The sequence below is a fragment of the Oxyura jamaicensis genome, chromosome 4, assembly GCF_011077185.1.
Source record: "Oxyura jamaicensis isolate SHBP4307 breed ruddy duck chromosome 4, BPBGC_Ojam_1.0, whole genome shotgun sequence".
NCBI classification, from domain to species: Eukaryota; Metazoa; Chordata; class Aves; order Anseriformes; family Anatidae; genus Oxyura; species Oxyura jamaicensis.
Genome location: NC_048896.1, coordinates 69,798,701 through 69,814,421, shown reverse-complemented (window position 1 = coordinate 69,814,421; position 15,721 = coordinate 69,798,701). Strand labels below are relative to the sequence as shown.

The 15,721-nt window shown below is 41.2% G+C and overlaps 2 protein-coding genes across 8 annotated transcripts in view; one reads left to right on the top strand and one right to left on the bottom strand.

The window, feature by feature from the left end:
* Positions 1–7,765, top strand: part of ATP10D (ATPase phospholipid transporting 10D (putative)) — a 44,394-nt gene extending 36,629 nt beyond the window's left edge. For all 6 annotated transcript variants that reach the window (XM_035325451.1, XM_035325450.1, XM_035325454.1 and 3 more), the window contains 8 exons: positions 325–634; positions 1,276–1,352; positions 1,873–1,998; positions 2,483–2,683; positions 4,184–4,264; positions 4,511–4,615; positions 5,636–5,823; positions 7,112–7,765. In XM_035325451.1, coding sequence (XP_035181342.1) covers positions 325–634; positions 1,276–1,352; positions 1,873–1,998; positions 2,483–2,683; positions 4,184–4,264; positions 4,511–4,615; positions 5,636–5,823; positions 7,112–7,562 — 1,539 coding nt within the window. In that variant the 3' untranslated portion in view covers positions 7,563–7,765. The remainder of the gene's footprint in view (positions 1–324; positions 635–1,275; positions 1,353–1,872; positions 1,999–2,482; positions 2,684–4,183; positions 4,265–4,510; positions 4,616–5,635; positions 5,824–7,111) is intronic.
* Positions 7,766–12,450: 4,685 nt separating this feature from the next.
* Positions 12,451–15,721, bottom strand: part of CORIN (corin, serine peptidase) — a 132,883-nt gene continuing 129,612 nt past the window's right edge. Inside the window, exon 22 of one of the 2 annotated variants that reach the window (XM_035325028.1) lies at positions 12,451–15,472. In XM_035325028.1, coding sequence (XP_035180919.1) covers positions 15,290–15,472 — 183 coding nt within the window. In that variant the 3' untranslated portion in view covers positions 12,451–15,289. The remainder of the gene's footprint in view (positions 15,473–15,721) is intronic. The other variant, XM_035325029.1, reaches the window with a different exon arrangement.

Sequence of the window (15,721 nt, the reverse complement as noted above, 5' to 3'; positions counted from 1 at the left end):
TATATAACAGAATCCTCAATGTTTGTTTGTTTGTTTGTTTCTGGTAGTCCTTGAACATTTTCTGATGTGTCTGAGTGTTTTCTCTTCTCCTAATACAATAACCAAACCCAAGCAAAGTTAAATCGTGGTCTGTTTTATTAACAACAGACTGCTTCCTTTGTGATTTTAAAGGGTTGTTCAGCTTCATGTCTGAATCCTTCTGTTACTCAAATGAAATGCTACATAAGGATAGCAACTGACCTTTTCTCCATATGTGTTTTATAAATTGGAAAGGGAGACAGAATATAAACAGTGCTTACTAAGTTGTCTTTCTCTTGTCTTTAGGATGCTTGTGCTTTGTTGATGAAGAAAATTTTAGAAGGCATCCAGAAAAATACTTCTGCCAAAAAAACAAAAAGTCGGAAGGTTGGGAATGTCTCTGCAAGTCCCTCTACTCAAGCTGCCGGGTTCAGTGCAGGTCTGGTTATTGATGGAAAGACTTTAGAGCATGTCCTTCATGACAGCCTGCAGAATATTTTCTTGGAGCTTACAGAAAAATGTCGAGCCGTAGTCTGCTGCCAAGCCACACCACTGCAGAAGAGTGTCCTGGTCAGACTGGTGCGAAATAAGCTAAAGGCAATGACATTAGCTGTAGGTGAGTCCCATGGTTTCTTTCTTTTCTCTGAAAAAAAAAAAAAAAAAAGTAGAAGCCAGTTTCTTCTTTCCTTTATTTTCCTTAATATCTGTCACAAAATGTACTTGCAAGGAAGATAATCTTTTGAATAATAGTTGTCTCTGGCATAAGCTGATGTTAGTCTTCTAAGCTAGCAAATTTAGTCCATAAACACACTCGTGGTAATCCAAAGCAACAAGGACAGCAGCAGTCATGTACAGTGACATGTCTGAAGGGGAAAGTAAGAGGATTTTCTCTGTTGTTCTTCATCACAACCCCCAAAATAACAAGGGGAAGAGATGACTGGGTGTGATTTAAAACACACATACTTTCTGTTCAAGCATACTGACTAAATTCTGACAAAAGGAACACCTAATCTACCTTTGGAGAATATTGCTCAGTTCAGTCAGGCCTCCGACATACTAATCCTGCTTTCCATAGGGTTTGCCATAGGCTGCGTTATTGGCTACAAAAATGTTTTTCTCTGAACTCTGTGGTGTTCTGATATATTTGCCTTTCCCTGCCACTTCCATGGCAATGTGATAGCCAGCAAAGCTGCATCTAGGTTGCATTGCAAGTGAGAGAGCTTAGTTTTGATTTCTCCCCTTTTCTTTTCTCTGTAGGTGATGGTGCCAATGATGTCAGTATGATCCAGGTGGCTGACACTGGCGTGGGAATCTTGGGCCAAGAAGGCATGCAGGTAGTGTATACAAAGACAGCTGCAAGTGACATCAGAATCCATTTTAAATCTGTTCAGCTTACTCTGGAGGCCCAGCGGCTTCACAGCCCATTACTGTATCCAGAGGGGGCACAGTTTGCATCCTGAGCTCACACCCATGCCTCTGTGCTCATCAGGAGCACACAGAAGCTGAGCCTGCAGGGGTTCAAACGCCAAACAGCAGAACTTGCTGTTTGAACTCCCCATCATTCATTTCATGCCACAAAACTAGCAGCCCAAGCATCAGTGATTTCTGTGAAGTTGTGTGGTAATAATAAAAACAGACAGCCTCATACCTGCATATGTTGCGTTGGGCTGAGCTGTGTCTGTTAGTGTAAAATGTGGTACAGAGGGGCTCAGATCTGAGTGAGGCTAGGGCCATATGTATTACGTATAACAAATCACAAAATAAGAGTTTCCAGTAGTACATCAATTGCTTGTTTGACAGTACTTGAACTTCATCTTTAATAGTTTGGATGTAACATATCTTTTCCTTTTGCAGGCTGTGATGGCAAGTGACTTTGCAGTCTCTCAGTTTAGACACCTCAGGAAGCTGCTGCTTGTCCATGGTCACTGGTGTTACACCAGACTCACCAACATGGTGCTCTACTTCTTCTACAAGAATGTGGTATGGAGCTGTCCCAGCTGTCCCATCCTAGGCAAATCAGTTTTCTTATTTGAAAGTGCTGCAGGGTCTAGTGTAGCTTCATATTATTTTTAAGTTTCTATTGTGAATGAGTTCAAAAAGACACAAAGAGCATATGCCAAACAGTTCGGTTTCCCATTTACATCTGCAGAGACTAGACACTCCTATTCCTTGGACTGAGTTTTCCACTCAAGGCCATTGTCTAATTCAATTAAAATCTGGATAGCAGGCATTACTTAATGTAGTGGCAGCATGAATATTTAAACAAGCCATGTATACAGTTTTTAAATGCAAAGATGTGTTCTAGCCAAATACAATTTCAAGTGTGGGATTGGCAGGGGCTCTATAGCAATTAAACATAATTTCCCACAGATTACTGTAACCAGACCTATGATCTGCCTATTTTCCTGTTTTTTTTTAAAACACTTGTCCCTGTGGGTAACATTTATCATCGTTAACTTTTCAGGCCTACGTGAACCTCTTGTTCTGGTACCAGTTCTTCTGTGGGTTTTCAGGAACATCAATGACTGACTACTGGATCTTGATTTTTTTCAATCTCCTTTTTACATCGGTGCCACCCATTGTTTATGGTGTCTTGGACAAAGATGTGTCTGCAGAGATACTCATACAGATCCCGCAGCTGTACATGATGAGCCAGAAGTCTGTGGTAGGTTAAAGAATGTTTGGCCTGAAGCAAGTTAAAATGGTCAGCATTTGAGCCATTTCTTTCTGTCCTTCATGGTACACGTCAGGCAAACACGAAGTTTAAAGCGACTTTCTCTGTTAGATCCAGACCTGTACAATGCATGCACAAACAAAAGCTGTTTGGTTTTTTTTTTTTGCTCTGTGCTTTCTCAGTCACAGACTTTTGATGAAGTAAATGTTACAAGGCCTCAGGATTTGGCCCTTTATTTTGGTCTTTGGGATATATACAATGAGCTGAGCGGATGCTTTTGAGGCAACATAATCAGAATTGCTTCATTACACAATTGTTTTTCTCTCTTTTTTCTTTTTTTCTTTTTTAAGGTTTTATCAGAGCTTTCTCTCTTTTGTCCAGCTCCTCGTTGTCTTGCCCTGTGGTTGGAGTTGTTAAACAGTCTATCATTTCTTTTCTTGAATTAAAATAACAGTCAAATAGCTGCTTTGAATTAAGTATAGTGTAAAAGAAAGAGAAACACTTAAAAGATGTTTGTCATAATATTGCACCATTGTATCATAAGTGCACAGCTCTGTACAAGCTATAAAAGCGGACAGTAACTTGGATTCATCTTCAGTGATTTCAAGCACTTCCCTGACATGGGCAAATGAGAAGACTAGTTTTGCACACCAAAGAGAAAGGCTGTGTGGCTTTTAATCTCTATTTACTAATTGGAGAGGAAATCCTGTGTGACTAGACTGCTCCCCTGTGTGCTTAAATGTAGTGCCTGAAGGAATGGTATATATCTGAGCCAGGGCAAATAAAGCTATAGTTTCATAAGCAGTTGAGCTGTCACAACAGTTTGCTGCCACTGAGAGGGTGCAGTAGGCTCGTTCCTCCTCATTTTCTCCCCTCTTTTCTTCCCTCTGCCCATTTTCACCCATGTAGTTAAACTGCCTCCCTTGTGCCAGCTCTGTTGTTCATCAGATTTTTTGAGGAGTCAATTAAACTTGCTAAACCAACAAAGTTTTAGTGAGTTTACCAGCAGAAAAGCAAATTGCTTTCTCACATTCTAGTAGGATTAGTTAGCTCACATTACAGTCTGGTAAGTACAGAGAAGCCAACCAGCAGAAACTAAGAGGCAGAAGCATATGTACAAAAAAGAAGGAAGTGGATTTGAAAGGAAAGTGAGACTTGGCATCCAGTGATGGTAAGTTGCAAGGGTAGTTCACTGTCCCCTAGCTCTCTCCCTTCCTTATTACTCACTTAGGTTTGACTCTGGTAGGTCTGTTCTTGGAGAAACAGCAGTAAGATCAGAGTTCACAGATCTAGCTGCTGATTTAAATCCTAGAGGTTAGCTACATATGCCGAGTGAGCTCTTTATTCTTATTATGGAATAAAAGATGCCTCTTTGTTGGGAAACTGGGGTTATTCTGCAGATAATCTTACTCCAAATCCGAATGAATTCTAAATAAAGCTTCAGCAATCTGTTCAGTTTCTTTCAGTGACATTCTGTTTTTTTTCTTACAGGCCTACTTGCCTTCAACTTTCTGGATAACCTTGCTGGACGCTTTTTACCAAAGTCTTGTTTGCTTTTTTGTGCCTTACTTTGTAAGTGCTGGATATGAAATACTCCTATATACATTGACATATTAAAAACTCAGGCAAATTAGAGAAAACAATACAGTTTTTCACTGTACTTCATCATATATAAATTTGTACTAGCAGGATTGTTGTAGGAACTGAATTGAACTGTGTGCATGCAGATGTGTCCGGTATTTAAACTAATAATACTGCTTTGCATATTAGGACTATAGGTAAAGAACGTATTTAACTGACCGTTGTCTTCCCTTACAGACTTACTATGGCTCAGACATAGACATTTTTTCTTTTGGAAATCCTATCAACACGGCAGCTCTCTTCATAATATTGTTGCATCTTCTCATTGAGTGCAAGTCTGTGGTGAGTACTTTGTTTCCTGAAGAATATATTCCTAACAGAGTGTGCCTAAAGCTTTCATTAAAATTTATGGAAGAAAGAGCTTTCTGTACAAAGCTAAACAAGTAGAAAAGGGTCACAAAGTAAATATTTTTTTTATATGATCCTGTGAGCTCTCTTAAGCAAGCTGTCATTGGAGCAAACAGAATTACTGATATGATTAAAATTAATAAAATTTGGTCTTGGAATTATTTGTAGCTAGTAAAGGCTCCTGCCTTCCTAGGATTCAGTGGGTTTGGGATGTCAGTTTGGTTTTGCAAATGGTAAAACCAACCAGTGATCTGCTTGAGCTTTCTTAAGTTCCCAAAGCTTGCTTCTGGTAGAGTACAATGTCTCCTGTTGATTTTGAATGCTTTAAACTGATGGTCTGCTCTAGAGAAACATGTTATAAAAACAACACTTTTATTCATTTATTGAGAAGATATGCACAGCATGAGTGTATCCTTGCTCTGAATAGGAAAAGATTACATAAATGGGTTTTATTTGGCATTGTTGTGTGTCCACAAGCTGACAGACCAATGACAGTGTTGTTTCTGTAGTAACTATTATAGCCATAACTCCAATGAAGAACACTTAATCAATGTCTCAAGCCAGATATATTAGGAGTAGTGGCATGTGAAGATCTGCCTCCATTTGCTTGAGAAGGCTTTCTGTGCTGCCAGTGAATAAGGTGGTCATATAAGGCAAACGGCATCATAAAAGCTTCCACAATTGCATCAAAAACTATGCTTTTAGTAGAATTAAAAGATCAAAATTAAACAGCTGATTACCTATGACCTGTACGAATAAGGTTCAATTCTTCCTGGTAGTGTTTTGTATGGAATTCGGAATACTGTCTGAACAGATCGACCCTTTGTTACATTAATAACCTGTCCTTGGAGGAAGAGTGCATGTGTGCATGTTCACGCATGCATATGCATACAGGAGTTATGGTTCTTTCTGTTGACAGCTTAAATCTGACTTCTTTTCTCTTCTGAATTGCAGACTTGGATACATGCAGTAGTTATAGTTGGCAGCATCGTATTTTACTTTGTCTTCGCTCTGGTTTTTGGGGCAACCTGCAAAACCCATAACCCACCATCAAATCCGTATTGGATCATGGAAAGGCACGTGACAGACCCACTATTTTACCTCGTGTGCCTTCTGACTACTTGTGTTGCTTTGCTGCCCAGGTATGTTTCTGTTTTATAACCACAGGTTCCTGTTGCTAACAAATTGATTTTCATTGAGTCTTTGGTACTACAAATCTCTGCTTAGAAGTCATCTGTTCCCCCCACAAAGCAAAGAAAATTTCATAGTTATACAAGAGAAAGTCATGCAAGGACAGCTCTTCAATGACAGGTCATCAAAGTAAACTGCAGTAAATACGAACTTTATTTCATGATTTAAATAATAACTATTTTGTCTGAGTAAAAAAGAAAAAAAAAACATGATTGCTGTAAAGATAGAGTTCATAATTTATATACAAATCAGATATACTCAGGATCAAAGTTGAATATGTACTGTACATAGAAAGGCTGGGCTTAGTCTATATTTATTCGTTAAACCATTTTCTGTATGAAATCTGTCATGAATATGTATAAGAACATGTAGAATGAAGAATACATGTACAGGGTTCTTTGTGGGGTAGAAACACACTGACTAGATTCATAGGGGGAACTGAGGTGCATTTTTATCATGCCTAACATACAAGTGTTTTCCTTCACTGAAAAAGTCATACCCCAGTTTTGATTACTCATTCAGCTTGTAAAGGCAGGAGCCTTTGGTGAAGCTCCCAGACACTCGTGTGCTGAGCAGGTTCACAATTGTATTCCAGCAGAAGGACAAGCCATGAGGTGCAAGAAACATTGTGTGCTCTTCCCTCATCATCCTGCTCTGGCTTCAGGTGTTGACAGCAGAGCCTTTTCTTTCACACACAGATCTCCCTTACATGATAAATAAACAAGCAAATGCTGTTCTAGGACCTTTTACAGAGCTGTAAACAGCCTAGGTAGGAGAAAGGTTTTGGGTTGCTGACTGCTTCCAATTTACAAGTATTCCATTTCTTGCTTCTGTTTAATTCTCTGGCTCCTGGAAAAAATTAGTAAGATCTAGAAAGGTGCTCTGACTACTGTCCCCAGCTTTCTAGGGCTGTATGAGCACCATATTATTAATGTGAACCAGCAGTGATAAACATCATCTCAATTTGAAGCATGATTTTTTCTAGGCTTGATATATTTCTCTATATATTTGCACTGTTCCAGGGAAACTCTAAACTGAGCACTAACCTTGATGGCTTTTTTGGGGGGCCTGACATTATCTGCAGAAAGCTCAATTTTCAGTGTAGTTGGGACCCCGTCTCTTCACCAAAGTTGCAAATGCACAGCGAGGCTGAATGGTGTTTGGTTTTCTTTAGTGATCCTGGAAACAGCTTTGAGTCTGCTTCTAAACAGCTTATTTGAAACTGTGTTTATTTTGTAGATATTTGCTGAGAGTTCTCCAAGGAACGTTTTTTCCGTCTCCAGTGTTGAGAGCCAAGCACCTTGACAAACTGATCCCTGAGGAGCAGAGGGAAGCAATTAAGAGATGGAAAGATGATTGCGTTGTAAACTGTAGAATGGAGTTCCAGGTTACTTCTGGGTCTTCCGGCTTAGCCACAGGTGCTGTATCAGAGGAAGAAAGCATTGCCAGTGTTTTGCCAACTTCTAAAACACCTTTTCAGGCCTGTTCAAGAGGAAGGTTAGTGGAGGAAGTCTCCTTATCAGACATTCAAGATGAGTCTGGGAATACAAACAGCCTGAGCTCTGAAAAGACTGTATTTCTGAATTCATCAAAGGAAACTAATTCAGACTCTTACGGAGTCCCTCGGCATACTTCTGAAGAGGGCAAAATTGCCATTTCTCTTGCAGGTTTGAACACAAAGCAGGTTTGAATTGTTTTGTATGCACAAGCTGGTTTAATGTAATTTATGGAGTTGGAAGGTGAACTATTGAAAAGCCAAGAATAATAACTGCTGATGTATGCTACATTGCGGTTTTGTTTTCTTCAGCCAAGGAAGATGATGCATCCACTTGCTTAAAAGCTTTTGTGTTTATAAAGCTTTTCAGTAATTTATTAAGACATTCAAGGCCTAAATGGCTGAGTTTTGTTATTTTTTTATGTAGTAGACTTTTCATACTGTTTCTGTCTTTCATGCAACATTGCATAATGCCTCTTGGTGTTATAGAGAGGACATTGTATGAATTACAGATTTGTGAGATCTAGTTCAGGTAAGGTTCACTCTATAGTAAGCCATACTGCTCCCTTGCATTGCTGTCTTAAAATTGTTGTGTTGCCTGGGATTCATGGCATGCTGAAGTATGCAGTGAGCAGAAAGCCTGGGATGCAGTGTTTTTAGTTGGTTTGTTGGAAGACTTCTCAGTGTTTGTATATAACAATTGTTTTAACCATTGTCGGCCAGCTCCTCCACCACGTATTGCTAAAACCATCTCACTGCTGTCCAAACTCAACTTAAACCATCAGGAAATTTTCCCAGATGAGACATACAGCTCCCATGTCTCCTTCACTTTCCTCTCCCACAGGAGTAGAAAATTCATGTGCAGCTTTTTATTCTCCATGGTAGCTCATCCTCCTGCTACATCCTTTCTCTTTGTCTCCATGTTCCCTTTCATGTCATTCACACTGACTGGACTTCTTTTCCTCCTCACCCAACTTGTATGTTGGCTGCCTGAATTTTCTCTAGACTCTACCTCATGCCTGCACTGGAAAATGGTCTGCAAGTGGCAATGGGTAGCTCCTGTGTGTCTACAGACACTGCAGCTTGTAGTTGATAACATTTCTCTTCTTGACTCTCAGGTGTTTTTACATTCCTCCAGACTTTTATAATAAACAGTAAGTATCTACAAAGACTACTCAAAAGTATAGCCATTTGTGAGCCCCGCATTTGAGCTCTGTTGCATAAATATCTTGGAGATGTCCTGTATCTGCTGTATCCCCACTGCTCTGCAAGCTGCACAACAGCTAGCTGAGATGTGTGTGGCTTATTTCTGGAGTTCTGGCTGTCAAAAATATTGCCTACTTTTTACTTCTCTGCCCAAAAATTTACATGGCCAATTTATGGAGGAATTTAAGAAATTGTTTGTATCCACTAGCACCTGTTGAAATAAACTATTTCCCCAAACCTTAGCAGTTAATTAATTATTATTACTGAACCCATTTTTTGTTACGTTTCTTTCTAAAACTTTCAGCTTTCAAATTGCCAAGATTTGTCTGTTTATTTTTAGACACCATGTTTGGGGCAAGGGCTCAGCTTTTAATTGAACCATGAGTTTTCCATGCCAATGATCAACATTACATATTCCACATCTTCTAAGATCTCTGAAAGAATTTAAACAAACGCTGTGAGGTCTAGGACAGCTGCTGCTATGTAGGGCAGATATTGAGGGCATGCTAAGTTCATTCAAACACAGGTCACCACATGTTGCCAAAAGTTTGAAACGGTTCTGTTTTCAAAAGGTAGAATGTAATTCGTGCTGACTCCATCCTTACTGCTAGTGAGGAGGAAAAATATCTTTTTGTTTAGCCTGTAGAAGAAGACCAGTGGAAGGAGCCAGTGATGACGGGCGTTTTCGCAAATATATTTTTTAATTTGGTTCAATATATGACAAAATATTTTTTTGTTAAGTTCTAACAAATATTTAATGTGCACATTTGAAGTGAAAGCACACATTCAAATTTGGAGGCGACATGTCCGGCCTAAGTTGGTTCGCAGTTATGATTTCTAGGTGTTTCCCTGCTGTATACTTGCTTGTTACCCTTGTGTTTTCTACAGCTGGGAAACATCATTTATAGGACCAGATTTGGAAACACTTGAGGAGAAGAGAGAGGGACATAGCAGCTGGGGTTGACTTCCAGGGGTGGAGTCCAGGTGTCCTGGCTGAAACATCTCAGCTTTCTCTGCAAACCATGGGAACTATGAGGTATCCTAGAAGCTTCAAAGTAGCCAGCAGGTTGTGTAGGGAGATGAGCTGGTACAAGGGCAGAATTACGCAGGGGCGGACTTGCTGGGACATAATGAATGCCAGAGTGACCTGCTGTGCTCCAGCAGAGCTCCAGGGCAGGCTCAGCTCTACCTGTGTCATTCCTAGTGCAGGTTTTCCTGTTGTAAAGAGCTCCAGTGCTTTCCTGCCCTGTAAGTCAAACATTGGTGTTTCCAGTATCTCACCTGAATGTTTCTTCTGCACCTAAAATCTATTTCCTCTCTTCACTTGTGTGACAGAAAAGAGGTGGTTATCATCTCATTGCAATAACCAGTGATGCAAGACTGCTTCCACCATTTCATTCAGTCATTCTTTTCATCGCTTTGGATTGTGGCCCTCTTGTTCTTTCTGATGTAATGCTAGCTGAGAGGATCTAGAAGAGGGCACGTTCTCTGAACTGTGATATCCGGACCTGCTCACTGTCAGCACAGCGACACTGAGTCCAAACTGCAGCAGACAGGTTTTGGCAGCTAAGTTTCAAGCGAGTTAGATATTTGAGAGGCAAAGATTTTAGCACCCAACAGAATGGTGAAGTGTGCATTAAGTGGTGAAGAGGTTGTGTGGTTGGGTTGTGTGCTTTTGAGGAATCAGTGAAGAGACATCACTGAAGGTACGTTGCACTCTCATGGGTGAGCTCTGGGATCTGGGACTCTCTGTGGTGACTTACAAACATGCTGGGCTCAGCTCTCTGCCCTTCCTGTCACTGTAGAAGGGAGCTGGGTGACAGCATTGGACTGAACTGCACTCCTTGAGCTTAAAGCACAGTGATCCTTCTGTTGCCTCTGCTGCAGGAGCAGTGCCTATGAGGAAATTCAATAGGTGGCTGATCTTTAAGTCTCAGGAGTTCACATGTGGATCATATAAAAGCTGTAAGTACTCAAGATCTTTCCAATTCTCTGACTGTAAGCTGTGGCAGCCAAACAACTGCACCAAGAAACGCAAGTGGCACTCAGCTGTTAGAACCAGGGCCGTCTTCATGCCCTCTGGCCACCTCCCTGTGCCTCTGGGACACTGAATTGCTGTTGGTTGCCTTTGTACAAGCCCAGTCACCCAACTACTCATTGCTTAGGTCTGGTGGGGCTTTGTGTTTACAAATTGGATGGAGGATTATTTCATTAGTGTCTCAGAAGTTCTAGACCCTGTGGATCGCCTTGGAATTTCAGGTACTCTTAAAAACTTCCTCTCTACCAATGATTCCACTGATGGTGAGTACTTTTATACTGGCTGAAGTGGTACAAAGTAGCACACACACAGCATTTCATTTTTTTTTTTCTTGGTGTGTTGTTTCACTGATGGTGCATGTAGCTTAAAATTCTTCTCTATAACCTAGGCTATATGCTTTCAGGGGACTTTGACAAGCTATACAAATGCTAAAAATACATTGTGTAAAACCTGATCTTTTGCTTTTTTCTTTCATTTGGTGGACAAACAGCAGAAAAATCTAATGGCTATCTGCTGTGATCACTTGCTATTTTTTACTGAACGGGAGATGAGAGTAGTGAGTCTTTAATAAAAGCTTCAAAATTTTAATTGGCCATATCTAAAGTGGTGCCATATGAAGGGTGCAAGTGAAACGTTCTCCCCTTGCTTCTCAACAGTTGAATGTTTATTTTTTTTTGCACTGGAGACATCACGATCCCCTGCTTGCTTCTGCAATCCTGCACTTAGGCACAACATGACCTGACTTTTCCATTTGGAAAACAAGCTTTTTAAGATCCTCGCACAGGTGTCTTGCAGATGTCATAAAGGAAAACACAGTGTCTAAAGTGTTGGTTGTCAGATTTAAAAAAAAAAGAAAAAAAAAAGAGAAAAAAAAAAAAAAGGAAAAGGAAAGCCTTCAGGCTCCCATCCCAACTTTGTACCTATGCTTAGAGCAGCTTTAACTCACAGGTTAGTGTGCAATATTTGATCCTCAGAAAAAAACACTTTAAACACTTTTTTTTTTTCTAATTTCTACAGCAGCTGCATGTGCACTAAGCATTTGCAGGTGGCAGCACAGCAAGCTCTGGCCCGTACATGGGGCACAGTTTGAGCTGAAAGGCTGACCGAGGCTGTGGTTTTTCCCTCAGCGCCGCTGGCAGCACCACGGTGCCACAGAGGAGCTAACACAGAGCACCCGCTGCTCCCACCAGCCCTGGGTCTGCTGCTGGTCTGAGCAGCTCCTGCTCTCTGCTGCACTTGAAATAATCAAGTTCTGGAGGTGACAGTATGAAGAACGTTCCTATAGCTGGATTTCAGTGTGGTTTTTGTATTACTAGTTTTTGTTCTATCCTTGTTATTTTACTCGTCCTTGTGGTTCTGCGTACCGTAGTGCTGACTGCAGTTAAAAGCCAAATTTTAACTCTTTCATGTTGCTGCATGCTAATATTTTTATTTCAGCATGTGTACATGTTGAAGTATGGTGTACTGGTTATAAGGGGATAGATATTTTTTTAACTGTATTCATCAGGAAAGCCATAGAACAAAATGTGTTCAGAGAAATTTGATTTCAGTGTTTTTCAGATTTTTCAGTCTTGAAGAGTTGTTGGCAGTGGTGTTCTTGGTAATGTTCTATACTGGGAGCGCACATGCAGAAGAAGCCAGAAGTTGTACAGAGAGTGTAGTGCCAAAACCTCCCAAACGCTGTAATGCTTAAAAAGCTAGATAAGGGTACACAAACACCATTTCAAAGCTCTTTTTAGGCATTATTGCTAAAGCTATAACTTTATCCCGAATCTCTTTACACCTCTGAATTGTCATTGAGTCTCTGGGAAAAATGAAGACACATTTTGAACAGAGAAGTTACTTGGAAAATGATTGTAAATTTTTATTAGTACAGCTAGAGAGAAACACATCTGTTTGACTGCGTGGCATTGCTTCCATTTGGATGTACAGCTGTGGTAGAAGTAAAACCAACACACGTGTTACCTTGCAGTGAGGCTACACTTGTAAGAGACGCAGCATAGTTGTGATCATAACCGTTATGTCAGCTCACGAGGGAAGGCTTGATACAGTGGAAGGAGGAATATATTTGCCTATTTCATGTGCACACATAGAAAAAAAGCAGTATAAAAATACATTTATAAAATTACAAATTTCCTCTTTACATGGAATGTTGTGGCAGATACAGTTGTAGGGAAGGAAAAGACCCTGCTAAGACCCTGCTGCTCCCTCCTAAAGCCATTGGGCTGGGGTAATCTCAGGGCAATATTGTCTGAGTGATCCAGAACAGGACAGGGCTGGAGCGTGAGTTTAAGCAGGACTCCCTCGTTTCCTGGGAGGAGGGACTGCTTGGAAACTGGTGGCCAAACCCAGTTAACTAAAATGCACTATTACTTTACATATTATCATTTGGCAGTGCCAATGCCTATACATACTCCAGTCCTTTGCAGAATTCCAAGCACCTGGTGAAGGGCTGTCACGCTGGGCTGCTCGTTTCACAGAGCACGTCCTGGCTTTTACCCCCAGAAGGCAGACCTGTTGCAACAGGTTTCAGCCAGATCCTGGCCCCAGAGAAAAGCTAAAGCAGGGGACCAAGAGCTGCCATTTACGTACCCTTGAAACAAGGGCATCAGTAACCTGCTCCATATGCAGCCTACCTGCACTGGAAAAACATGGCCACAGCTGCTTTCTCTCTGGGGAAAGAACATTTGTAAGTTACAGTAAAAGCAAAATCCTTAATAGAAAAAGAAAAGTAACACCTAGGAAAGTTTTCTTTCTGAGCATGAAACAGTGATACCTTAGTCATTTAAATTGTTTCAGAACCCATACCATAAATACTGAGTATTTTTTAATAATGCTCTACAAAGTGCTGTCTAGTATGTCTAATGTTAGGCATGTTAAGGGAAAAAATACAGAAATAAGAGGTAAAACATTCACCAAAGCAATAGTCAGGACTATGTAGATTAACTGTAACGTGATTAATAGTACCTGAAGTATCCATTAGTTGGCTCTTCTGATGCGTGTTTCCACACATGGCAGTCCTGGTAGTTATTGACAAGGCCCTGCCATGCTGTCATGGGGACGTGCCAGAGGTAGCAGCGAGGGTAATTATGTGCCTCAGGCTGAGTTCACTGGGACTAGGCACAGCACTGAAAACACCCAGCTTTTAGACGTGTTGCTCCCCTGTGAAATTCATCCTCTAAGCCTCAGCTTCCTGACTCCTCCTACTCTGGCCTCCCAAAAAAAACGAGCTGTGCAGAGCATCACCTACAGCAGCTGTAAGAAACACCTCCCCTCTAGCACAAGAAAGAGGTGCCAAGCTCCACTGTAGTTTTTTTTCTAGACTCCTGGAGTCAAGGCTTAGCCTCTTGCCTGCTAGGCAGAGCACTCTTGCCATCAAGCACCCGAGCAGGGCTCTTTGAGCCTTTGCTGATGAAGCTATTGTACTTTGCTTACCATATTTCTAATGCTCATTTGAGCAGAAGATGAGATCCAAGTCTTCTGTCATTCACATTTCTTCTTGCCTTTTTCTCTCTCCAGATTGTTTAATCTTGCTCGGCAAAATGAAACTTTCAGTGGAAGATACTAAGACACTAGAAGAGACCTATCCAAAACTACCCAGCTTCCCAATATTATTTCCCAGTATTTGCTCACACTATATCTTTTTGACTTTAAAATCTGCGTTTTCTGCATCTCACCAGATGCTCAAACTAGCTTACTCTTGGGACAAAAACTGTTGCAGTGACGTTGCCAACAGCATTGTTTTAGAGGATTAGATTGCCAGTGCACACCTTATAGACTGAACACATTATACAAAAGTGGAAAGAAAAGCCAATGGGGCATAGGCTTGATAAATATGCTACACCATGTACTGCAGTCAAGACCCAGGCATTTCTGGGCACACTGAGACATGGAAGCTTCAGAAAATTAAGCAATAGAAACTTGGGTAGAATCCATCCAAAGAGGCTGAACAACAAAATTTTGATCTCAGGTGCCTCAAGTAGTAGTTACAGGCCTTTTCGCCTACTGGTGCCACCCAGCACCCTGCAGAGATGCCCAAGCTGGCTGTGAGAACAGGAGCTGTGGAGTCAGGACGGTAAGTGCCATGCCCATGCCAGCCACCCCTAGAGATAGGCAGTGTTGGTTCAGGCACGCCAGCAGCACAGGGCTGTGCCCCTTCAGAGACCTGCACTTGTACTGATGTGCCCTGGACGCACAAGCTCAGCGATCTCTTCCACAGCCTCCAGCCCGTGGTGGGGCCCTTGTGAATACGTACCCTGCCGGCAGCATCTGGCTGCCCTGAGTTCATACCTCACGACAATGACTGATACATGTGATACTGAGTGAGTAGTATTAAAATAGGTTTTTTAAAAAGTTTTGCTAGTCTGTGCTACTGCTAAGTTTGAATATCTGGAAGGCAGAAAGTGGCTCTTTCTTTTCTTTTAAGCCTTTTGCTGCGCTCGGAATAGCACCACAAAAGGTAAAAGAAAAAGCAAAAAGGAGTATTAATTCTACCCCGAAGTATATTCACCAGCAGAGGGTTGACCATTAACATACACTGCATAGTCCATAGCTCCACAACAAGAATAGAAGAGCCTGAAACCCCTTTTCATGGAGCTTCTGGACTGCCAAGTCTTCAGTATTGAAGTGCTGTTTCCATTTTCCTTATGTCTGTCAGCACAATTCTTACCATCTGGAGTTAGTTTAGCAGAAAGGTGTGGATGTATATTTGTCTTTCAATCCACTCAATAAAATGTGACACGTTGCTGTAAACTCCTGGTCCCAAAACCTTGGAAAAGCAGACAGAGCCCCAAGATGTTAAACCAAACAAAGTCCAGCGCCCTGCAGGTTGCTCACATACAAGTGGTCCTCCACTGTCACCCTGCAATATGAAGGAAAGAAAAAGTCTATAGGGGCTACACATAGCCAGCAGTCATATATTAAAGCTATGCCAGTTTCTAGAGTGATTTGCCTTCAGTAAGTAACCAAACTTTAATCAGCTGTTAAGACTGGCTGCTCTGCTAAACTGTGTAGCAGCGTTCAGTGTTACTGGTATTTATTCCCCATTATAACCGTACAAAACTGTATCTACAAATGGCTCATACTAATTTTAAAATGTTAGCCTAACAGT